Below are 25,201 nucleotides of genomic sequence, written 5' to 3'. Positions count from 1 at the left end.
TAATACTAAAATATGCGTCAACAGCAGTGGCTTATAGCCGACAGCATGACAGGATGTACAAATGCTGCTCAAAACGCCATGTTCTTCACCAAATGAATGAGAAGGATTTTTTTATCTAAACAAAGAGCTATGGGATTGTAAAACTAGTCGATGTTATTTAAAATTTAATTAAATGACTTATTTAATAACCAAATATAACCTGTAGGCCTAATACAACACGAACGCCGCCTCAGATCTGTTATTCAGAATGTGTGGACGCTCTTCCAAGAACAACGTGCTGAAACGTCACCTAAACCCAATTAATTCAAACGATTTATTAAAATATTGTTTTTATTAATGTTATGTAATGTGACAGTCCCAATCAAAGTTATTATTAGTCGCACGTTGCTGTGTGAACTGCGCGAGCTGAAGCCGATGTGCTGAATCAACACTGGTAAGTTACACTGAAGCTTTGCTAGCGCGTTATTTAACTCAACAAAAAGCTTCCTATATGAAATTAATCAGATTTATATAAAGTTAACAAAATATTACAAAATCTTCACAAAATGATGCGCATGCACAAGTGAACTTGAATTGAGTTGCTGATATTCATATTCAGAATGGGAGACGTGCTCTTCCCGGAACAACGCTCTGAACACGGCACCTAAACCCAATGACTTTACAACTATTTATTAAAATAGTGTTCTCATTTATGTTATATAATATGACAATCCCAATCATCGTTATTATGCATTGCTCTGTATGCGCTAAAGCCGAAGCACTGAATGAAAACCGGTAGCCATCACTGACTGAAGCCACTTGCTAGTGCGTTTTATTTCACTGAAAGAAACGCATCCTATATGATTGATCACATATATAACTTTACAAAATAAATGTAATATTACAAATTACTTCAGCACAATCTGATGCGAATGCATAAGTGATCTTGAACTAAGTTACATGCGCGAGTCAGAATGCGTGACTCATGTTGTGCATGCGCTCTTCCTGGATCAACGCAATGAAACGCACGGCAAATAAACCCAAATAATTAACAATCACAATGTTTTATTAGGCTACAATAGTGTTCTCATTAATGTGGTGTAATATGACAGTCCCACTCATAGTCATTATTAGCTGTGCATTGCTGTTGGAGCTGAAGCCGATCACCGCCACGCTTTTACTACCGCTCGCCTCTAACGTTATTATTAACCAAATGCATCCTTATGAGATAAATCAGCTATAGATAGGCCTGCACAATATAAACACAATATTACAACTTACATTTGCACAAAACAAAAGGCTGCGAATGCACATGCAAGCTTGCAGTCATCATGATGAAGGTGTGACTCCAGCTGTAAAATGGTCCCTAGTAGAACTCGGGCGCGCTCGCATAATTTTTCCTCCCGTTTCGCGTTTGAGCCGCACGCACGCGCATGACCCTGCTTAATCGATGATCGATAAGTCTTATCGATCAAATGTCTTATCGACAATTAATCGATCATCGATTAATCGTTGACATCCCTACTTTTGATCAATTAAATGCAGAAGTATTAATTTCCTGACCCAAAGAGTGTATATGGAGCAGTAGTGTATATTTTAAAAAACTGCTGCGCAGGTGTAGAATTTGATCCTTTGGTCAAATCAAGCCAGATGATCAACTAACACACAGAACCTGAAAGAATATTTTGGTCAAAAAAGTTTGGTGTTTCACTCAAAGGGTTGCTCTTTTCCATAATTAAAATTAATGAGCATTGAGTCTGTCAACTCAAAGGAATCATTAAAATGTCATAAAAGTGTCCACATGGATATTCTATATTCCAAATCTTCTGAAACCATAAGATAGCTTTTTTGTGAGAAACATAATTCATGTCATATTGAAGGGATAGTTCACCCCAAAATGAAAATTCTGTCATTATTTAGTCAACCTCAAGCTCAGTGTTGTAGTCGAGACCAGCTCAGTCGTATCCAAATCAAGACTGAGTTCAGAGTATGTTAAGTCCAGGTCAAGAACGAGTTCAGACAGAGTATGTTGAGTCCGAGTGAATACAGAGACCAGAGAAAATCCACAAACAACATTAGAACTCAATTTTATTAACTTTTTAGTTATGGAGGGCGTGCACAAGAGTGACTGATGAAAAATTGCTGCCTTTTTAATGGAAAAGTGTGAATGTGCTGGAGAGAGAGAGGGCGGGCGGCCTTCTGTCAGACATTTTTGGGGGGAGATGCTAAGTGTTGAGACTGTCATCAATCATTGTATCTTCATTCATTTTATTATTTAATTAAATGAGATTTGGTTTTCTCTGTGACACGTTTGTCCTACCTTGTAAAGAATAAATATATGAAATAGGGCTGTCAGTCGATTCAAATATTTTATCGCGATTAATCGCATGATTGTCATGAGTTAACTCGCGATTAATCACAACTTAATCGCAAATTTTTATCTGTTATAAATGTATCCTAAATTAAGTTCAAATTAAGTTTTTAACACTAATCAACATGGGTATGGACTAATATTCATGCTTTATGCAAATGTACGTTTATTATTAGTGAAACCATACTTATTCAATAATAATCAACAATACAGTATGAAGACTAGACATGCATCAAAGGTCATAGATGTTTATCAAAGAACTTGTTCATGTCTCTTAAGCCTAAGCTTACAAATTCAGAATAAGCAGTGATTTCTCTCATTTTAAGAATATAAATAAAGGGAGTTTTTACACTGGCAGTTTAGTTCAGAACAGGGCACAGTTCGCATGAAAAATTGGTCATGTGAAAGCTGTCATGCAGACCTAGGAGCGCACCAGTACCACATCATACCCGGAGGAGGGCCATATTCCACGAGTAGGAATATAGTTTGGCCCCTTTAAGAGATGCACGTTCCCTATTGAAATGCCAGTATTTTGTGTGTGTGTACCGAACTGTGCCGTGATCCACGCGAACAGTGTGAGAAACACTGACTTGGGAGCGTTCTTGTTCAGAAAGTGCCATTAAAATGAATTTGCGGTAACACGTTATTAACATGTTCATTTTGACAGCAATAAATATGAAAATAACACAGTTGAGACAAGTAATGTAGCAATGTGTCTTTCTGGAAAGTGAAATCACTACAGGTGGATGGCAGGTGGACAACAATGTAAAATAGAAGCGAGAGCGGATGGGTCACGGGTGTGGGACAGAACCTGGCAGGAGTCAGCGTTACTCTCAAGTCATGCAAAGATCACCAATCATTGGATGTGTCAATGAAACATCAATTTAAAGAAATTTACATACAGTAATAATCATGAAATATTTTGAATGGTACTCAAATGGACTGAGGAATAAGTCCAATTCCTATTATGTTCGAGTAAGAGTCAGTACCAAGTCAAAATGCACACAATCATTACAAGACCAAGACCATTAAAATATGGTCTCGAGACAGAGTTCAAGACAGAGTCACGAGTACTAAGACACTGCTCAAGTTGTTCCAAACCTGTATATATTTCTTCGTTCTGCTGAACACAATGGACGATATTTGGAAGAATGTTTGTAACCAAGTAGATCTCGTCAGCCATTGACTTCCATAGCAGAAAAAATAATACTATGGAAGTCAGTGGCTGTCGAGATCTGCTTGGTTACAGACTTTCTTCCAAATATCTTCTTTGGTGTTCAGCAGAACAAAGAAGTGTATACAGGTTTGGAACAACTTGGGGTGAGTAAATGATGTATTTTCATTTTTGGGTGAACTATGCCTTTAATTAAAAATCTTTGTCGGTTTGAAGTTTGACAGCCCTAATCCCAATTTATTTTCATTAAATGGAAATGGAAGTCATTCAGAAATTCACTTTTGTGTTGCACAGAAACCCATGTTTGGAACAACAGAGTAAATCATGACAGAATAATCCTTTTTGGGTGAACAATTCTTTTAATTCATTCAGGCTGTTGCTCTTTTAAAATTCTAGAAATGTGTAAAGCCTTTTATATCATACAGATGTTTATTGCCTTACTCATTCGCTCACTCAGTCAGTCACTCATTCACACACGCTCATTCACTCTTTTGTCATTCTCCTGACAGGGTTACTGACGTGAACATTAACCAGCCATCCATCTGTCCCTTTGCTGCTTTATCTATGTCTCTCATCCTCATTCTCATTTTCTTTTTCGTTCTCAATTTCTCTCACAGACAGGACCAGAATACGGACAGGGCATGAACCCTATTAGCAGACTGGCTCAGATTCAACAGGCCAAAAAGGAGAAGGAGCCTGAATATATGCTGCTTTCAGAGAGAGGAATGCCTCGCCGTAGAGAATTCATCATGCAGGTAAATTAAATAGGAAAGGGAATCAGGAGGTATAAAGTAAAAGAAAAAACTATGAGGGGGAGGGGGGCAGTCCTGCACAAACACTGATAACCTCCCACTGTGCAATCTGTCTTAATCAGAAAGACTGTCACCTCCTCTGGCTCTGATTACCACTGACCTTCAGCTCTGTCAAAGTTAGGCAGAGACTCTTTTTATACTCTCCCTCCCTCCCTCCCTCTCTCCCTCCCTCTCTCTCTCTCTCTCTCTCTCTCTCTCTCTCTCTTTCACACACACGCAGGCACACACACACACACACACACACACACACACACACACACACACACACACACACACACACACACACACACACACACACACACACACACACACACACACACACAAACACACACACACACACACTCTCTTGGTCATTTCATCTAATTGCAGTTGTTAATAGATAATTAGTCTTAATTTAGATCAGGCAATAACTTGCCCATGTGTACAGTAGGTCCCAGCACATTTCAAAGCTTAAACACACAACTTTGTGCAAAAGTTGTGCATTTATGCATTTGACCTTCTGCATGAAGTTATATGCAAATCCCAGGCAGGCATGATAATTGACCTTGCCTTGTATTTAATCTTTTCCTGATTGTTCACTGCATTACACATGCACTTAGTCGCTGGTTTATTACTGGTCATTAAAACAACAATAGCTGTACTGCTGGCTGCCCAGTGAAAAATTTGACTTTACCTCATACTTTAAAAATGAAGCCCCCTGTAGCCACAACAGCAGTGCTTATTCTGAGCGAACAAAGACGCGTACAAATGGCTCAAAATCACCTCAGATTTCCACATACGTTTTGAAATGACTCCAACTTGGATCTGCTTTTGGACACTAGTTTTAGATCTTAAATCATAAAAGAGCCCAAGAATCATGGGCTTAAAGGGGAGGTTGATTATGATTTCACTTTTTTAACTTTAGTTTAGTGTGTAATGTTGCTGTTTGAGCATAAACAACATCTGCAAAGTTACAACGCTCAAATTTCAAAGAAAAGGGAGATATGTTATTTTAAAGAAATTGCTTTTTAAGGGCTGCAACAAACGGCTGGTATGGTAGGGACTGCAACAAGCTTCTCATGGGTTAGTGGCATCACTAACCCTAAAATTTACAAAAACCCAGCCTCCGGGAAAACACAAAAAAGGCCATGTTGAGAAGAGCAAGAGTTATGTAGTGTTGTTTCCATGCTGTCGAAACGTTGTCATTTTCACCACTGATTGCAGGTCCTGGCTATCACCAGACCAAGCTCAATTTAAGATTGAACATTGTCTGGGGGACAACAGTCTGGGGAGTCTGCTATGTATTTCATACTGCACAAGAGGTGTGATAAAAGAGCATTATTCAAATGACTCTGTACGCAATTGGATAGTCCTTCAATCAATCAGACTACAAGAGGCTATCTGTCATCGTGTTAAACCCGCCAATAGTGTGCCAGGTGGATAAGCCAGTCTGTGATTGGTTCCCGCAAAAGTGTAACAGAAGCAGTAGAAATAAATGTACAGGTTTCCAAACTGAGTTGCTGGGCGAAATCGCCGGCAGATCAGGCTGGGTTTACCAAGTCTATATGGACGCTGTACTTAGGGAACAATGGTTAAACTTTTTTTTTTTTAAACTCTGTTCCTGAACAGTATAATACAAATATAGCTCTCTATGCTGCACATTTTACGGAAGACAGCTTCCTTAATGCCGGATTTGCAAATAAAGCTTGTCCTTAAAGATGGAGCAGGTCCCAATTTAAAAGCTTTAAATTTTGTTACAGCGCACAACCTGTAAGTATGTTTTATTCTTTGTTGATGTGTTTTCCATGAATAGTTTCTATTGTTATTTTCATGCTGTAGTAGAGTAGACTAGAGTAGAGTAAAGTAGAGTAGAGTAGGTTCGACTATAGAGTAGACTATAGAGTAGAGTAGAGTAGAGTAGAATAGACTTGAGTAGAGTAGATTCGACTAATGAGTAGACTAGAGTAGAGTAGATTCGACAGTAGAGTAGAGTAGTGTAGAGTAGAGTAGAGTAGAGTAGATTCTACTGCAGAGTAGAGTAGAGTAGAGTAGATTCTACTGCAGAGTAGAGTAGAGTAGAGTAGATTTGATTGTAGGGTAGAGTAGGGTAGAGTAGAGTAGATTCGACTGCAGAGTAGAGTAGAGTAGAGTAGATTTGATTGTAGAGTAGAGTAGAGTAGAGTAGATTTGATTGTAGAGTAGAGTAGAGTAGTCTAGAGTAGACTATAGAGAGTAGAGTAGACTATATAGTAGAGTAGAGTAGAGTAGACTATAGAGAGTAGAGTAGACTATAGAGTAGACTATATAGTGAGTAGAGTAGAGTAGATTTGACTATAGAGTAAATTAGAGTAGATTTGACTATAGAGTAGAGTAGAGTAGATTCAACTATAGAGTAGACTGTAGAGTAGAGTATAGAGAGTAGACTAGAGTAGATTCGACTATAGAGTAGAGTAGACTAGAGTAGACTATATAGTAGAGTAGAGAAGACTATAGAGTAGACTATAGTGTAGAGTAGAGTAGAGTAGATTCGACTATATAGTAGAGTAGAGTAGAGTAGATTCAACTATATAGTAGAGTAGACTAGAGTAGAGTATACTAGATTAGACTATATAGTAGAGTAGACTAGACTAGAGTATAGAGTAGAGTAGAGTAGATTCGACTGTAGAGTAGAGTAGAGTAGAGTAGAGTAGAGTAGAGTAGAGTAGATTCGACTGTAGAGTAGAGTAGAGTAGAGTAGAGTAGAGTAGAGTAGAGTAGAGTAGAGTAGAGTAGAGTAGAGTAGAGTAGAGTAGACTGTAGAGTAGAGTAGAGTAGAGTAGAGTAGAGTAGAGTAGATTCGACTGTAGAGTAGAGTAGAGTAGAGTAGAGTAGAGTAGAGTAGAGTAGAGTAGAGTAGATTCGACAGTAGAGTAGAGTAGAGTAGAGTAGAGTAGAGTAGAGTAGAGTAGAGTAGAGTAGATTCGACTGTAGAGTAGAGTAGAGTAGAGTAGATTCGACTGTAGAGTAGAGTAGAGTAGAGTAGAGTAGAGTAGAGTAGAGTAGAGTAGAGTAGATTCGACTGTAGAGTAGAGTAGAGTAGAGTAGATTTGACAGTAGAGTAGAGTAGAGTAGAGTAGAGTAGAGTAGAGTAGATTCGACTGTAGAGTAGAGTAGAGTAGAGTAGAGTAGAGTAGATTCGACTATAGATAGTAAAGATATTGCTGAGCTAAGTAAATTAGAATATTGGAAAGTAAAGTAGTGCAGAATACATGAGATAGATCGGAGCAGAGTGGAATAGAGTGAAGTAGCATTGAGTACAGAAAAACGTAGTTTCTCGCAGGGCGGGAAGTGGCAGAAATGGTATACAATGGACACTGTAGTTGTGTCCTGAAACATCATGATGTTGAGTGTCATTCTGAATGATCTATCAGGGGCTCATCCAGCAGTTCCACGCACGTAAACATGTATCAAGCAGCATCCAAGTTGGAGAAGTTTCTCTCGGCTGTCTCCCGTCCGATAATCCCTCGCTTTAAAGCACTCCGTGCATCTCTGAGCGTGCGGTAATGCAGCCTCTAACTGATTCTCCATGCTCCTTTCACTGTCGCATTAGACTCTGCTTGTGTGTGTTTCTTTTGTGTTGCCCAGTCGCTTCTAAAATTTCCACATTGTTCCCTCTCTGCTCTGTGGGCATCAATACGTGTCTGTTTTCAGGTTTTCAGGCCCACACCATCTCTCCCCGCCTGCTGATTTGCTCCTTATAAATATGAAAAGGTGGTTGTCTGGGTTTAGAGACAGATTGACAACAAAATGTATTTATCTTTTATTTAACTTTTAGAGAATATAGTACTATACCGATTGATTGTTGCTTTCATTTTCCGTCAGATTCTGGTCTGCTCTGGTCTCTTTTTTCATTTTTAAGATAGGAAATATAACTTTTTAACCTTTCAGACCACATTTGATGTATTATTGTTGCTTTTTTCCCCCCAACAATCCTTTCTGTAGGAAGGTAAAAAGCTCAATTTAATGTAATCCAGCTGCCATTTAGTCATCTGTACTGCTAATGTATGCTAATGCTAACTTGTTAATGAGTTGGTTACAATTTTACAGTAGCGGTGGACATCCCGATAGCACTAAACATCTACCACTGCATTGGCAGGTGAAAGTAGGTACCGAGGTGACCACAGGAACTGGACCCAATAAGAAAGTGGCCAAGCGTAATGCAGCTGAGGCCATGCTTCTTCAGCTGGGCTACAAGGCTTCTACACCATTACAGAACACTCCGGAAAAGGTCAGTTTCAATCAGTGCTGGGGAGGTTAACAACCTGCTATTAGGTTACATTTCACATAAGTTAAAAATAAAAGCAGTATTTATTTCAAAAACATGATGTTAATTAAGTATCTCAATTATTTCTTAATTTTAGTGCATATTTTACACTAAGTAAAGTACTAAAGTAAATAAATTATATAATAACTTATAACAATAAATTATATAATAATTATATAATAAAACCAAAAAAGTCAATCATTTAAATACATTTTTATATTTAATAATTTATTTCACTACTAAAAAGTGAATATTATTGTGATTACAGGAATTCATGTTTTTGAAAATTTGAAATGAACCTTCCAAAAATGTTTCAGACTGTTTTTACTTTGTTATTAATATTTGCATGAGGTAATTTTGTAGCACATCAACTGTTATTTTTTAAAATGATATATATTTAGTAACATTTTGGTTTGTCTCTCATTTAACAAGCCAATTGCTCCAATGGAGGAAGTGAATAAAAATTAAAATGAATAAATAAAATAAATTGTTAAATTAAATATTTATAATTAACATTTTACCTTCTGGAAAGTATCTATTGGGATGACATCTGCTTGTTGTAGATGAACCACCTGGGGAAAAAATCTTAAACTTTTTGCTAAAATGTTGCAGGCTCCCTTAGTAGCACATCAACTTTGAAGTGTGTTTTTACATTTAGGTAAGCGTTCTATTAGATGTCTCTCTCATTTAGCTCCCTTTCAGTATGAACAGCATGGCGGAGGTTTCAGTGAGAGAGGATGTATACGTTTGTATCATCACGTTGCATCTTGTTTCATTGCGCACAACCTTAATCTTTAAATCTCCCATCTACTTAGTCTTTGCAAGTTAGTGACGCTTATGCCGTGATGTCTCAATTTGGTCGGGATTCTCCCTTTCTAATGGAAACAAGGGAAAGCGACTTGTCTGACATGCATGGAAATGGGTTTGCTAAACCGGCCCTCTCTCTCTCTCTTTCCAATATCTTTCCGCTCCTCTATTATCTTAACATTGGCTACAGATGGACAACAAAGGCTGGAATGGACAAAGGGCTGCTTTTCCTGAAACAACAACCAACAGTAAGTGTTTTTCTCTCCGTCTGTGTTCCTCAGCGTAGGTGATGCCAGGCCGTTTAATCTATCTGACTGATTAATAAGGAACCCAGTCGGCTCAATCACAAACTCGCTTCTATGGAGAGCCTGTGAATTCTTCCTTTTCACGTAGACTTATGTGCTTTCCCAGGGGGTCTGTGAGACCACTGTATTAAACGCTCACACACATTAACCACCCAGTTTTTCAGGGTACAGCCATGGTCTTCCAGACGGGTTTACACACACACACGCACGCATACATGCACACATCCATTTTCTACCAAAATGGTGCTGGTTTTTGAGCTGTGCTCGGCTGGGAGCCCACGTTTCCACTGACTTTGAGAGACGAGTAATGACGTAACTGACTATGTTAATATAACCTGCCAACAAACAAACAGCACATCACTGTCTTTGTTTATGAGCATTGAGAATATATTTTATCATCCAGAGTCATTTGAATCACTGTCTTATGTAATCACAAGCTGCTTTTGATGCGGTTAGAAGTGTAATGAGTAAAAATCATAGCAGTCATTTCACACGTATGCTATTTATAAATACAATCATTTTAGACAGATGGAGAAACAAACAGAATTAGAGTACACACAGAGTGTCTGTCAATTGAACATCTCTATAAACAGTTTCATGATTACAAAGGCAGTGATCTAGTTTTGTTTTGTTGTTTTGAAGGACATTATTGCACCCCTGGCCTCTGCCGTTGTTGGCTCCTGGTGTAGTTTTTCCAGGCCCAAACTCTTTTTGTTTCTTTTTTTCCCCAACTGTGAAAATGTGCAGATCTGGCACCACGCTTGAGGTGAAAATTATATGAAATTGCATGATAACAAACAATTTTCTTTAGTAAAAATCATTGTCAAATGCTAAAACAGCCAGCCTCTGAGAAATGCACTTTAATAAAGAGTGATACGAACAACATCTTTTGTATACACAACGTCCCTCGGTGAATCTGTAATGACCACATTGTGTAATTAAGCCTGCAGTTTTGTTGCTTACTCGATATGAAGCAGTGTTTGACAACCGTTTTGGATGAATCGACGAAAACAACAGCTTCTCTAAATCATCTCTAAATCAGGTCACTTGTGGACAAATGTTTAAGCGTGTTTGACTCAACTATGTAGTGGCATTCCTGGAACTCGCGCACATGCTGACGAAAGCTCTTGGCTGATGGAAAAAACTTTATCATAGTGCTTGCGGCAAGCATTTTGTTTTCTTCCCCGCAATTTTCTACAGTTAATTCAGCTTGGAGCGCTAAGCGTACTGTATTCAAACTTGTTTTAAAGATAATTTCAGCCTTGGGTGTGCTGCCTATTTTTATTTTTCTAAGAAATGTAAGGGTAAATGAAGAAAGAAAAGTTCCTCTTTACTTGGTCTATTGTTGAGGTCCCCCCCCCCCCCCCCCCCCCCCGACTTTCATCATTTATGTACTAAATTGTCATCTAAAGGGATGGTTGACCTAAAAATAAACATTTTGTCATCACTTACTCACCCTTAATTTGTTGCAAGCCTGCATGAGTTTCTTTCTTGTGTTGAACACAATAGAAGATATTTTAAAGAATGTTGGTAGAGGACAAAAATACTATTAAAGTCAATGGCTACCTTCAACTGTCTGGTTACTGACAATCTTTAAAACCTCTTCTTTTGTGTTCAACACAAGTTTGGAGCAACTTGAGGGTAAGTGAATGCATATTCCAAGAATTCATATTCTAGGTTCAGTTTCAAGTTAAACTCAATCAGCAACTTTTTTTTTTTTAAAGCGTAAAAGTCTAGGTTACAGGGAGGCACTTATAATGCAAGTTAATGGGTCTAAGTGTTAAAATACTATATTTTGTTATACTATGGGATAACAATTATTAATTAATAATGAAATCACATGATTATTTAACATGATTATTATTAGGTGATTATTTCATGATATTAGTCATCATAAATGTCAGTGAAATTTCACACAACGTAAGCTCGGAAAGTTCGTCTGGTCTTGATCCATTGTGGAGCCACTATGCTCGAACCAGAGCTGTTCAGACCAATCAAATTGTCAGGGCGGGCTTTATACGATGATGGACAGATGATCAACAGTAACGTAATCATCCACGTCACCAAAGGGCGCTTTGGTTAAATTTGTTCTAATCCTAAATGGAGAACTTGTTCACTTATGCATTCACATTTACTTTTTCGCTCAAAAATGATGAATGTTGGTAAGTACTCCGTGTATCCTTAAATTATTTTTACACCACTGGCAAAGATCGTTTACACTCATCTTCTTCTTCTACCTCTTCACTCAACATACGTCACTTACTCCGTTGCTCTGATTGGTTGTAGATCTGTTCAATTGAGTGCAGAGGCATTTTCTTTCCTGGTTTGGTTGAAACACCCCATAATCACAGCCTAATGGAGCAGTATCAGACTCATATTCTGACTAGAATCTGAGTATGATGACGTCAGGCTAACAATTATCAATACTTCTGCCAAAACTAATTCTAGGTTAATGTAAGTCAAAGTCCTCAAAACGGTTACAGAAGACAAACAAACAGTCAGCAATACAATAAGAACAAAGAAACAAACCAACAAAACCAACAAAAAATACAACAGAACAAAATTAGAAATTAAATAAATATTGGTTTAGGTTTGTCAGGAAGATGTACTAACAGTGGTGTTCAGAGAAGTAATAGCCTGAACAGAAATTGAATAAAATAATTAAATGTAAAATAACACTGCTGTATACATTAAATATAGACTTATTCTTATGAAACTACTGCAGAGCGCCCGCACAGAAAACCGCCTAGAGAACAGCATTTGTTTCGCGGCTTAATGCGTTTTTAATAACACTATTTAATATCATGCACATCACACAGTTTAGCAACAGTAGACTGCATTCACTTATTTGGCTGATTTGGATGTCAAGATTGGGCTTTTAGGGAGGAATGAAAGCGCTCCGCTGTGAAGGAAAGGAAGGTGCACGGGATGGAATGCGGCAGCGGCACGATAATCGTTTCATGTTGATTATCTTGTTTTCATAATCGTTGGACGCCGAAATCGAAAAACAATTATGATTAATCGCACAGCCCTACCTTTCTAACATTTTCTAATTTGTATCTAATTATACAACTTTGTTGACATGACAACATAACACCATTAAACAATAATTTACTGCCTAAATAATTCACTTGTATTTAGCCCGAATAATTAACGCTTAACATGATCATACAGCTCTGGAAAAAACTAAGAGACCACTTAATATTGAGAAATCAATGTTAAGTGGTCTCTTAATTTTTTCCAGAGCTGTATGTGTAAGGTCTTTTTGTAAAATTACAAGCTTTGCATTTTAGTTTTTGAATCCCCCAAAATTGACCCATTCACTTCCATTGTAAGCGACTCACCATAACCTTGATTTGAGCTATTTGCGAAGAAAATTAAAGAAAGGTTGAAATCATTTTTGTGCTACTGCTAATCAGCCTTATGCCGCACATGATGATTGTTCGTCCCTTTTTTTCAAATCGGATCATTCCTGTAAGCTTCTATTTTTGTTGACTTCTGTTCTAGTGCTGAATTGGTCTTTGTAGATTGCACAAGTTCTGCATCTGAACATGCATGTTTACCAAAAAAAAAAAGCATTATCAGTCTCTTTCTTCATCTCTTTTTTTTAATCTTTTGGCCTTTGCTCTGTTTTGGAGAGGATCCATTCTCCAGCTTGACTTTGTCACACTGATGTTGTTTGACTCCATCTATCTCCTAATTGACTTCACAGACTTTCTCAACCGTAGAGTCTTTAATGTCAGAATAATGCTTGTTAATTTACGGTTCCTGAGATCTGCCAGTGAGAGAATCAACGTCTCTAAGGGGTGTAAACTCAATTCAGAGCAGATGTATGTGTCAGTGACCTGCGAACTAAGTTTTTCCTTTCCGCCCTTGTGAACACAGAACCAGGTTCTCTCTTGCAGATTTATGGTACCTTGTCCATCGCTGCTAAATGTGCAGATTTATCTGCATTTTGATTATGCAAGAGAAATGATTTTGATCCTTAGCTCAGCATTCTTGGGTGTTTCTTGAACTATGCACATTTTTGGCTCTGTGGACTCTCTGAAAACAGTTTTCACACTAGTTGTCCATCAGTGCACTTTAAAAAAAAAAAAAGTCTGTAAAAATAGGGCACAATGAACTATATAAATATGAAGGAATTTTCCATATTGTTTTTTTTACAGGTGTTTCACCTGCATTAGTTTGTGCTTCAAGGGTTAACAGAAATTTCCGTAAAATTACTGGATAATTTACTGGCAGAAAATTACCAGTACATTTTCCGTTTTTATTTTTAATAGTGTGTATATGCATGTATCACATGAGAATTCTGTCAATTCTATTTATTTATTTATTTATTTATTTATTTATTTATTTATTTATTTATTTATTTATTTATCTAAAAGTTTTGATCATTTCCACCCCCTCATATTATGGGGTTAATGCATTCTGTAGTGGAAATGATAGTGGTAGATTTTTTTCTTTTTTTAAATAAAATGGCCAGCTCATTTCTTAGGTAGCATTTTATGTCTGCAATTAAACAATAATGGTACTGAATAATTTACCGGTATTCACACTTTTTGCATCATTTGACAAAGTTACAGCTTGGAAATTATGTAGTTAGTAATATTCTCCTTACTAGTAATTGTGTGTAATGGTACAAAAGGAAATGTGGTACAAAATTGCATATTAAATCACTGCCTTCACAGCCATATGGTCTTGGGGCTCTTGTAACATGGTGTATTTAAAACAAGAAGACAGTGTGTCATACATTAATAATCAATTTCCTGCACTAGTATCCCTGAAGGTTTGAGCTTTAGTCCCGTGATGCGTTCTTTTGAATGTACAAACCCACATAGATGCATGGCAAATGTGTTATATTTGTGTGTGGCGTAATGAAAGGATGAAGGCGGGAGGGACGGATTAAGGGATGCATGGGAGGTCTCAGTGTTGAGTTGTGTCCCAGAAAGGCAACATGTCTTCTTAATTGAGTTTTTTTGTTGTTGTAGTCCTATACAATCATCCACAGCTATTAGAAGCCCAAAAACTTCATTCTAGATAAGCATTTCAGCAGCTTTTTCGTCTGCAAAATGGCCATAATTTATTTCCTGGTGTATGTTTCTGGTGTGCGTGTGAGAAAGGGTCTGTTTGTGTGTATAAAGGGAAAAAAGTAGAGCAGGATTCCACGAAAACTGCATGTATGAGTAAGACAGCGGTGTGTGTGTGTGAATATGTCAGTGTGTTAGTGTTTAGTGTCTTGGAGCATTGCTTCATTGTGTTGATTTACAGTTGGGCCTTGTGTGTTATCTGTTTTAAATCACAGCTTGGGCCATGAGCTGGCCAGTCTCCAGCACACCATTCTCAAATTCAGCCCATTATACTGGGTGGAACCTGTTGGAACGGGGAAAGAGAGAGAGAATGAAAAAAGAAAGAGAAATGATGGTGCCGATGGGGTGGTGGTATTGTTTTTGTCTTTGCGTTTGTGCTTATGTGCTTTTTGTCGCAATTCCCAATTGATGTCATTCTGGCTCACACCTCTCGTTTTATACCATTTTAAGTATGCATTTTTCTCATGCGGGCTTGGGATGCTGATTGTGTAATATGAAATGCATGCTGTTATGTTACATTTTAAGCATTCAATGTCAGTTGCCTCTTTGCCAGTCAACCTTGTTGAAATGGCCGACGGGAACTCAAAACTGCTGGTTTTCATTTACATTCCCACTCCATGAATTAAAGGCCTGCATCAACGACACACTGCAGCGCTTAGAGGAACTAACTATTTACATTTCTCACAATTTTCTGGGATAATATTTACCAGTTTTATGGTCCGAACACTAAGTTAAATCAGTTGCTGCTTATTCTGGGTTGTCATAAATTGTTGAGACCAACCGTCTGCTTTTGGAGACTGCGTTCAGGACAGAAGACACAAACAGGAAGTAGAATCTGTGCACAGATGAAAACATTTGCTGCAGCTGCTCTATTCCTCTCCTCTTTTTTCCTTTTCACTATGTACTGGCTTCTGTAAGGACCCCTAAAATTAGAGTTCTGTGGCTTTTAGTGCATGTCTGTCAGCTTTGAGGTTATTTATATGCTGTAGTGTTCTCATAAAAGATGACACAACTTACTTTTAACAGATGGGCATGTTTAAAATGGACCCTTTTGGGGAAATCATCTATCAGGTGAAAATCATGAGGCAGATCAAAAGTAATAGTCGGCATACCTCAAAAGCCTTATGATTGGAGATATCCTTCATGTCGGAAATACAAATATATAAGAAAACAATAAAAAAACATTTTAATTATTAAAAATAAATCTACACCGTTTATCCTTTTTATCTTTTTATTCAAAAAGTGGGGGTAAATCACATTATGAAATAAATGTTTTTCTCTAAAACACATTGGCCATAATTATTGGCACCCTTTTATTAAATACTTTTTGCAACCTCCAAGATAACAGCTTCTCCTATAATGCCGGATGAGTTTGGGGAACACCTGACAAGAGCTCGGAGACCATTCCTCAATACAGAATCTCTCCAGATCTTTCAGATTCACAGCTCCATATTGGTGCTTCTTTTCTTCAGTTCAGCCACTCATTTTCTATCGGGTTCAGGTTAGGGGACTGGGATGGTCATGGCAGATTTTGTGCTCAGTGACACATTCGTGTGTTGATTTTGATGTTTGTTTTGGATCACTGCTCTGATGGAAGATCCAACCACGGCCCATTATAAGATTTCTAGCAGAGGGCGTCAGGTTTTGATTTTTTTGTCTGTTGGTATTTGAACAAGATGTCAGGACCTTCAGCTAAAAAAATAGGCCCACAACATTAAAGATCCAGCAGTATTTTTGACCGTGGGCATGGGGTATGTTTTATCCTGGTTTGCACCAAACCCAATTGGTGGGTTTGCTGCCAAAAACCTATTTTTATAGTTTCATCTGACCACAGAACCAGGTCCCTTTCGAATTTACAGTTGTGTCTGACAACTGAATCTGCTGGAGATCGTTTCTGGATGAGCAAGAAGGATTTTTCTTGAAACCCTCCCAAACAACATGTGGTGATATAGGTTTTCCCCCCATTTTTTTCAGACCCTATAAAGGGGGTCGCACACTGGACGCGAAGCGTCTTTAAAATGCACATTATTTTCCATGAGTGGCATTTGGCGCCTGTCCGTGGCAATTCATAGTTTTATATTAAAGGTTTTATATTTAATTTATATTATATTTCCCTCAAATCGTCAATGTACATGCTGATTTCACCCTGTGATACAAGATACACCCATCATGTTGTAGTTATAGCTCTTCAGTCAGAAGTCGATTCAAAATTGAGCTTGCCCGTATATAATGTGCACGTCCGGTGTGAGATATCTGAGATGCGGCATGGCGCTGCGTGGCACTGAGCTTCGTGTTCGGTGTGCGACCCCCTTAAGACTCAACTAATCCCTGCGATTCTCCATCTGTGATCATTGGGGAGTCTTTGTCCTCTCAAATTCTCCTCCTCGTACATTAAGACAATATAGAAACACGTCCCCTTCAAGGCAGATTCGTTACATCTTTAGTCGAATGGAACTTCTTAATTATTGCTCTGATGCTGGAAATAGGGTCAATGATTGAACTATTTTCCTACAGCCACTTTTTATTTTGTGAAGCTCAAAAATGTTTTGATGCACATCAGAACTATATTCTTTGGCTTTACTCATTGTGATGAATGATTAAGGGAATTCGGCCTTTGTGTTTGCTCATATTCTTACTCCTGTGGAGCAAGACGTCATAGCTAGACAATTTCATGTTCCTAGTCACCCTGGTGTGCTAAATTTTTTAATTATTAATTGGAATATACTTCAGAGATTTTTTACTCATAAAAAATTCTAGGGGTGCCAATAATTGTGGCCAACATGTTTTGGAGAATTTTTTTTATTTCGTAATGTGATTTTCCCCCAAATTTCCCTTGTTTTACTTCAACGAAAGGTTAGATTTGTGTAAATGTTTTGAATGATACGGACCTTTTAATATGACCTTTTTGACTTTAAGAATGCAATCATGCACGTAACTAACCCTTTGTCTTATTCCTTCCCAATATAGCACAAAAAGGAATTCTTCACCTCTCACCAGATGTGTATCAAGAAATGGAAGCAAGCAGGAATAAGGGAGTTCCTGGTGCCCCTGGAAACTATCTGACACCCAAAGAAATTGGCCAAGGTTCCGCAGGCCCATTCTACACCCCATCGGTGGGAAACACCGCAGCCATTGCAAGAGAGCTGCTGCTGAGCGGGACATCACCCACCGCAGAGGCCCTGATCCTGAAGGGGAAAGCACCTGCTTTGGCCTGTGGCTCCATCCAGCCTTCCCAGCAGCTGGAGTATTTAGCCCATATTCAAGGCTTCCAGGTATGGAATAAATGAAGTGATTTTGCAGATTTGTTTATCTCTCTCTCTCTCTCTCTCTCGCTCTCCACTGCTAGCGCTACCCAGAGAATCAGACTTCTAGAGAATAACATCTCTTGCCGAGCCTAAACTTGATCTGCTTGGCTTGCACTGTTCGTCCATCTGGATGAAACTGTGGAAATGTGGAAGTGCCTGCTTCTGTCATTGATGTTCATACAGGCCATGGAAGTCATTTCTCACAGTTCCATTTCCTGTCTGTATACCGTTGCAGGCAAAGGATAACAACCTGTCTTTAGTCGATTCGTGTTCCACGGCTGTGTTTGTCCTAGGGCTGTGTAATTGACACATTATAGTTGTTGAATATTTCTTTTAAAATATCATGATTATTAATCTATACAAGTCGAGTTTACATTAAAATGCTTATTTTGTGTCGAGCAGCTACACTTATATTCTAAATGTAGGCTACACAGGACTCAACAATAAGAATGGCTCACACTGTATCTTAAAGGTGTCATGAACTGTTTTTTAATTTTTTTATACTGTTGTCTGAGGTAAGTAATGATGTTTGTGTGGTTTTTACATTCAATAATATCTTAACTAAAAACTAATAGGCTATTTTGAAGCTCTCTCCTGAACGCTGGGTTTTGATGGGCGTGACGCACTGTAGACTTGGAAGTAAACGCCCACGGCTAGGATTGGATAAGATTTGCATATTGAATGAGCTTTATCTCCCCTGTCAGTTCAGATCATATGAGGGAGGGATTGTTTTGAAAGCGGCAACCGGAATGATTCCTCTCTATCACAGGGCTCGTAAATGTCTTTATCAAACAAACACAATGAGTAAGTTCAGTTCAGTAAAACTAAATAAATGGTATAATCCATCAGCACTTTTTAGTTTTTGTAATCTGGATTTTTAATATCCAGTGAATTGTACCCTTCTTGGTCTCCCCCGTGTATGTTCTCAATATCTTCCACAGCCTTTCGCGGAAAACCATGCCAGTGACTGTAATGCGGCCTCCAGTACCTCACCCTGAGCCGCCCCACTTAATTTAACAGCAGGTGCTTTTCATATTGGACAGTAAAAACATTTTATCTTAACCTGCTGAGGTTGCCTTTGAAAAAGCCTTTGTTTTTGCTCAGAGCTTTCCTGTAGTCTGAAACCTGATGAAGAAGATTGAGGCAGCCAAACGTAAACACAGGGGGAAAACAGCATGTTTCACTTAAAGGGCCAGCTGCGAGGGATGAGCCGACCTGCCTGTGTGAATCACTCCACGTTAAAATCCCTTTCCCCCTCAAATACCCAGATAAGAATCCCGACTGTCTTTATCCCTCCCATTCCTTGGTGTCTTCTACCAGGAGGGATTTGAGTGTGTAATGGAGGAAAGCAGGAAATATGTGTTTCATTGAGACGAAACACTGAGCGATATGGGTTGGCAATGAAAACCTGAATGTACCAAAAGCAAAACAAAACCGCCAAGCTGCATCTTTAGCGCTGAAAGGCAGATTCCAGACTATTATGTTTGTTGACAAATTTTCTTGTGCAAAATAGTGTGTGCTTATTGGCAAACACCTAACTGTTTCTAATCAGAGCGGCAGACATGCTATCCACAATGCCAAAGGACATGTTTAAATCAGACCAGGTCTGTCCGTTCAGTGATTCAATTTGGTCTTGACTGAGCTGTTATGAAAGCCCCTATGAGGCCCTTTTTGTTGGCATTGGAGCAACAGAAACACCTGCAACAGTTTGGAAAAGCCACAATGAGAACCGATGTTCAATCAGTTTCCTAAAGCAGTTGTGCTACACAGATGTGGTACTCATTGACGTGCGGTTATTCATGCGTCTGTTTCCTCTAAAGCCAGATTCTGATCTCGAAACTCTTAACGGAGAAGTTAATTGACAAATACGGCCGTGCCTTGTGAAAATAAGAACCTAGCACAGGCTGTCTTTGGCGTTCTTGGAATTAACTCTCAGTTGAGATTGGTTCATTTATTTCTTTCGCTCTTGTTAGGCCCCAACTAGACACATGGGGCCTTCGAGAGTAAAGAGATTTGATTGATGGAATTTAGCCAGAGGTTAAACAATAGATAGGGGCATCAGCATAGTGGCTTTTTGGAAGCAATGCTGGTTTAGAGAGAGTTGGAGAAAACTCTTTTGCTGTTAATTTCCCTGTTGTCTCAGGCCACATGTGATGGAAGCAGTCCTTTGAGTAATGCACAACATATGCTTTCTCTTTTTGTTTCTTTCTCTTTATCTCTGTTGTACAAGTGAAATGTTGTTATTGGTCTGTGATGAGCTTCACATCTGAGTTTGTGCCCATGCTCTAGCTAAACTTCTCAGAGCGATCTTAGGTAGTCTTCTCAGTTAGGTAGTCTTCTCAGAGGGATATTAGGTTGTCTTCTCAGAGAGATCTTAGGTAGTCTTCTCAGAGGGATATTAGGTAGTCTTCTCAGAGAGATCTTAGGTAGTCTTCTCAGAGCGATATTAGGTAGTCTTCTCAGAGAGATATTAGGTAGTCTTCTCAGAGGGATATTAGGTAGTCTTCTCAGAGAGATATTAGGTAGTCTTCTCAGAGCGATATTAGGTAGTCTTCTCAGAGAGATCTTAGGTAGTCTTCTCAGTTAGGTAGTCTTCTCAGAGGGATATTAGGTAGTCTTCTCAGAGCGATATTAGGTAGTCTTCTCAGAGGGATATTAGGTAGTCTTCTCAGAGAGATATTAGGTAGTCTTCTCAGAGCGATATTAGGTAGTCTTCTCAGAGAGATCTTAGGTAGTCTTCTCAGAGGGATATTAGGTAGTCTTCTCAGAGGGATATTAGGTAGTCTTCTCAGAGAGATCTTAGGTAGTCTTCTCAGAGAGATCTTAGGTAGTCTTCTCAGAGCGATATTAGGTAGTCTTCTCAGAGGGATATTAGGTAGTCTTCTCAGAGAGATATTAGGTAGTCTTCTCAGATGGATATAGTCTTCTTAGAGGGATATTAGGTAGTCTTCTCAGAGCGATATTAGGTAGTCTTCTCAGAGGGATATAGTCTTCTCAGAGAGATATTAGGTAGTCTTCTCAGATGGATATAGTCTTCTTAGAGGGATATTAGGTAGTCTTCTCAGAGGGATCTTAGGTAGTCTTCTCAGAGGGATCTTAGGTAGTCTTCTCAGAGGGATATTAAGTAGTCTTCTCAGAGGGATATTAGGTAGTCTTCTCAGAGGGATATTAGGTAGTCTTCTCAGCAAGATATTAGGTAGTCTTCTCAGAGGGATATTAGGTAGTCTTCTCAGAGAGATCTTATATAGTCTTCTAAGAATGAATGAATAATTCGTTTTGAGGATCTTTTCAATTAATCAATTGATCCAGTTCACCAAAGTGGTAGTTCTGTTCCTCACTCAAGCCATGACTGGCAGATGTTTTGTAACATCTGGGATTTTGGGTACAACTATTTTACTGGGTTAAATGTTATAAGCCCCTTCGCATGATGTTTAAATGGCATCTTCCTGTCTAAATTAGGGATTTTTGTCCAGAATAAGCTGGACCAGAATTTATGAAAATAAATAACCCATAGAGAATCATCTTGACAACACTTTATGCTAGAAGTCAAAAGTCTGGCTATGTGAGACCAGGTTTTATGTAGTACCAAACAGGATTCAGCAGCTATAGTTATAGGCATAACTATACTATAGCTGCAGGGATTCTCAGCTTCTCAGAGGGATATTAGGTAGTCTTTTCAGAGAGATCTTATATAGTCTTCTCTGGGGGATATTAGGTAGTCTTCTCAGAGAGATCTTGGGTAGTCTTCTCAGAGGGATATTAGTTAGTCTTCTCAGAGAGATATTAGGTAGTCTTCTCAGAGGGATCTTGGGTAGTCTTCTCAGAGGGATCTTGGGTAGTCTTCTCAGAGAGATATTAGGTAGTCTTCTCAGAGGGATATTAAGTAGTTTTCTCAGAGAGATCTTGGGTAGTCTTCTCAGAGGGATTAGGTAGTCTTTAAGGAGATGTTTAGACTGCTCTCACTCATTTGAAAATGGTCCTAAATACCATCAGATTAGACCTATAACTAGGGCTGCATGATTAATTGCAATTAACCCAGAATCATGCTTAAACTGATTTGGCTTAGTGTGATTTATGAAATCACTATGGCTGCGATTTTTTTAATTCATTTGATGTGTAGCTTGGCAGTAAAGCACGGATCCATAGTTAATGCTGCTCCATTTGAATGCACTGCGAGTTTGAGTCGTTTATAAAATGCATTTTAAAAAACCAACACGCTTCAAATATCTTTCCAAACATGAGAAGCATTAATGACCCGCTTGTCCAACAAAAGACACCATTTAATAGCATGTTTTTACTCCAAACTCTCTTCATAACAACAGTTGAGTTTTTGAAAACATCCTTCTGTGATATGATGTGGCTTTTTAAACAGAATAAGGCACACAACATATTATTTTATAGTATTCTATGCAGTGATAAAGGCTATTTCGATTAGTTAGCATTTAAGTATAAATATACTTTATTATCATGAAAATACCAGAGAAGGCTTGAAGAACTCAGATAAACACTATAGTGGTGCAGTCGTGTGTTTATTAGTCATGTTAAATCAATCAAATCGTTTCAATCTTATGTTTATTCAGCTAGTATAATGCCCACAGGGATTTCCTGGAATCACGTGCGTTACCAGCTCTCAGATGCAGGAGCATTTACTGCTGATCATAGAGCCGTGCCTTACTGCACATTACAAAAATCCCAGAATGTGTCAAATCGCCTATGTTTAATTTTCGATTAATCATGCAGCCCTACCTATAACTATAGCTGAATCCTGTTTGGTACTACATAAAATCTGGTCTCACATAGCCAGACTTCTGACTTCTAGCATTGTGTTGTAAAGCTGATTCTCTATCGGTTATTTATTTTCATAAATTCTGGTCCAGCTTATTCTGGACAAAAATCCCTAATTAAGACAGGAAGATGCCATTTAAACATCATGTGAAGGGGCTTATAACATTTAACCCAGTAAAATATTTGTACCCAAAATCCCAGATGTTACATAACATCTGCCAGTCATGGCTTGAGTGAGGAACAGAACTACCACTTTGGTGAACTGGATCAATTGATTAATTGAATAGATCCTCAAACAAATGATTCATTCATTCGATGATTCAGTGATTCAGAGGGATGTATCCAACCCACATTTGGTCCCAAACTAACTTGTCTATACTAAATGAGAACTTAATTTAGGCAATACTTACAACCCTATTTTTGATTTGGATCATGAGATCCAGATCAGTCTTATTTGAGAACAAACCAGTCTCACCACTTTTTTGAACTGGATCAATTAGTTGAAAACATCAAATGAAATGATTTGTTCCCATCCATTTGAATCTTGTAAACATCAGTCACCTTTGTAGTTGAATGGAAAAGAGCGACCAGCAGAATTCCACATAAAAAAATAAATCCATATGTGTTTTTAATGATTTGAGGGGGACTAAAGTATGACAGCATTTTCGAGTGAACTGATGCTTTTATAAAGTGCACATCTAAAGCTGCATTAAAACACAAATCAGTGTTTTTTCTTTATCAAGTCCCCTTGGCTGATCTGACATGCTTCAAATTATTCAGTAACCTTCAGTGGTCTGGTTAAACTCTTGAGCCTCTTTTGGTCAACTGGGTGACTTATTTGGTGCAAGTAGCATCAGCTTTAAACAGACCCAGAGATGGATCTTTCCACAAATCTCCCTTTAGTCAAGCAACCGGAGCCCTGCCAGCTATCGCTCATTCCCCAGGCTGGGGACACAGAGATTCGGAGAGGACGAAAGCGAGAGGAGAGGTGGAGCAGTGAAGCCAATCTCTGTGGGAACGCTGCTCTTCGCCGCATGTCAGGTGCACATCATAAAGGGCCTTTTGTGCTGAGCCTGTGAGCTGCAAAGCAGTCTGGGAGAGTGGAGAGCAGTAGGTAGAGCTCATGTTAGGGATGAGTCCCATCGCATTTTCATTTTATGAACCCTATTCATCTTATCACACCATATGAGGCTGCATGAAACATACTATAGTACCATAGTCCTGTAGTCTACAGGATAGCTTGGCACTTTCCATGAATACGGTATTGGTATCTCACAGCTTTTTGAGATCTATTAGCCAGCATCTGAAGTGTCTCGAGATGTTATGACCATCTCAAAGTGAATAAATCTTTTACAAATTTTTACAACTATTGCTGAGTTGACTTCTTTAACAAAAGTAAACTTTGTAAAAAATATTTAATACTTTTTCAGTATCTACAAACCAACATTTGTTCCTAAACTAAATAAGAGTACAATTAATTTAGGCCGCATTTACATGCATATTTCTCGGTTTTATTTTGATTTTATACATTCTTTTATTGCTTTATAATTATTATTATTTAATTTTTTTATTTAAAAAAATGTTTTGTATACATTTAGTTTTTACTAATACATTTTGTTTTTATTTTATCTTACTTAAAAAAACTCAGAATTAAACCAGTAGGACCCCTGTTTTTTAAGAACAGAGATGCATTAATTGTTGATGCAGTATGTTATTTTCTATTTCTATTTTTTATGAGCTATATGAAATTAATATATAATAACACACTGTAAAAAATATTGGTTTAACTTAAAAAAGTAAGTAACCTGGTTGCCTTAAAATGTCAATTAAACAAAACATTTGAGTTGATACAATGAAGGAAGTTGGTTTAATAAATAAAAAATTAAAACATGATTGTATCTGAACCACATAAAAATGTGATAAATCATGAAAATAGCCCAATTTGGCATGTTTCACTGCATCATCACAAATAAAATACACATACAATTACTCAATATGCTTAAAAAATATTTGAATAATATTTGAATAATGGTCGTCGATTCTCAAAAATGTTCATTGTAATACCTCAAATTTTTTATTTCAGTCAATTCAAAATTTTAAGGCAACCAGGTAACCATTTTTTAAATATTTCTTTAGAGTGCACTCATGTAACATTTAGTTGACAATCAAATTTTTGTAGAAGTTAAGCATCTCTTTTCAGAGATAATTTGTTCAAACCAAGCAAAAAAAAAATGTTGTACTTAAAACAAAAATGAAAGAGTTTCAGACTGTATACTTATAGAATATCCCCTTGT

At 38.0% G+C, this 25,201-nt stretch overlaps 1 protein-coding gene across 2 annotated transcripts in view; it reads left to right on the top strand.

Annotated features, from left to right (window-relative positions):
• stau2 (staufen double-stranded RNA binding protein 2) overlaps positions 1 to 25,201 on the top strand; it is a 149,926-nt gene that overhangs the window by 72,868 nt on the left and 51,857 nt on the right. For both annotated transcript variants that reach the window (XM_067434823.1, XM_067434822.1), the window contains exons 9-12: positions 4,142 to 4,279; positions 8,451 to 8,582; positions 9,616 to 9,673; positions 17,785 to 18,089. In XM_067434823.1, coding sequence (XP_067290924.1) covers positions 4,142 to 4,279; positions 8,451 to 8,582; positions 9,616 to 9,673; positions 17,785 to 18,089 — 633 coding nt within the window. The remainder of the gene's footprint in view (positions 1 to 4,141; positions 4,280 to 8,450; positions 8,583 to 9,615; positions 9,674 to 17,784; positions 18,090 to 25,201) is intronic.

The sequence above is a fragment of the Pseudorasbora parva genome, chromosome 24 (genome assembly GCF_024679245.1).
Source record: "Pseudorasbora parva isolate DD20220531a chromosome 24, ASM2467924v1, whole genome shotgun sequence".
Taxonomy (NCBI): domain Eukaryota; kingdom Metazoa; phylum Chordata; class Actinopteri; order Cypriniformes; family Gobionidae; genus Pseudorasbora; species Pseudorasbora parva.
Note: the sequence above shows the minus strand (reverse complement) of the source record. Positions and strands in the feature narration are given on the sequence as shown.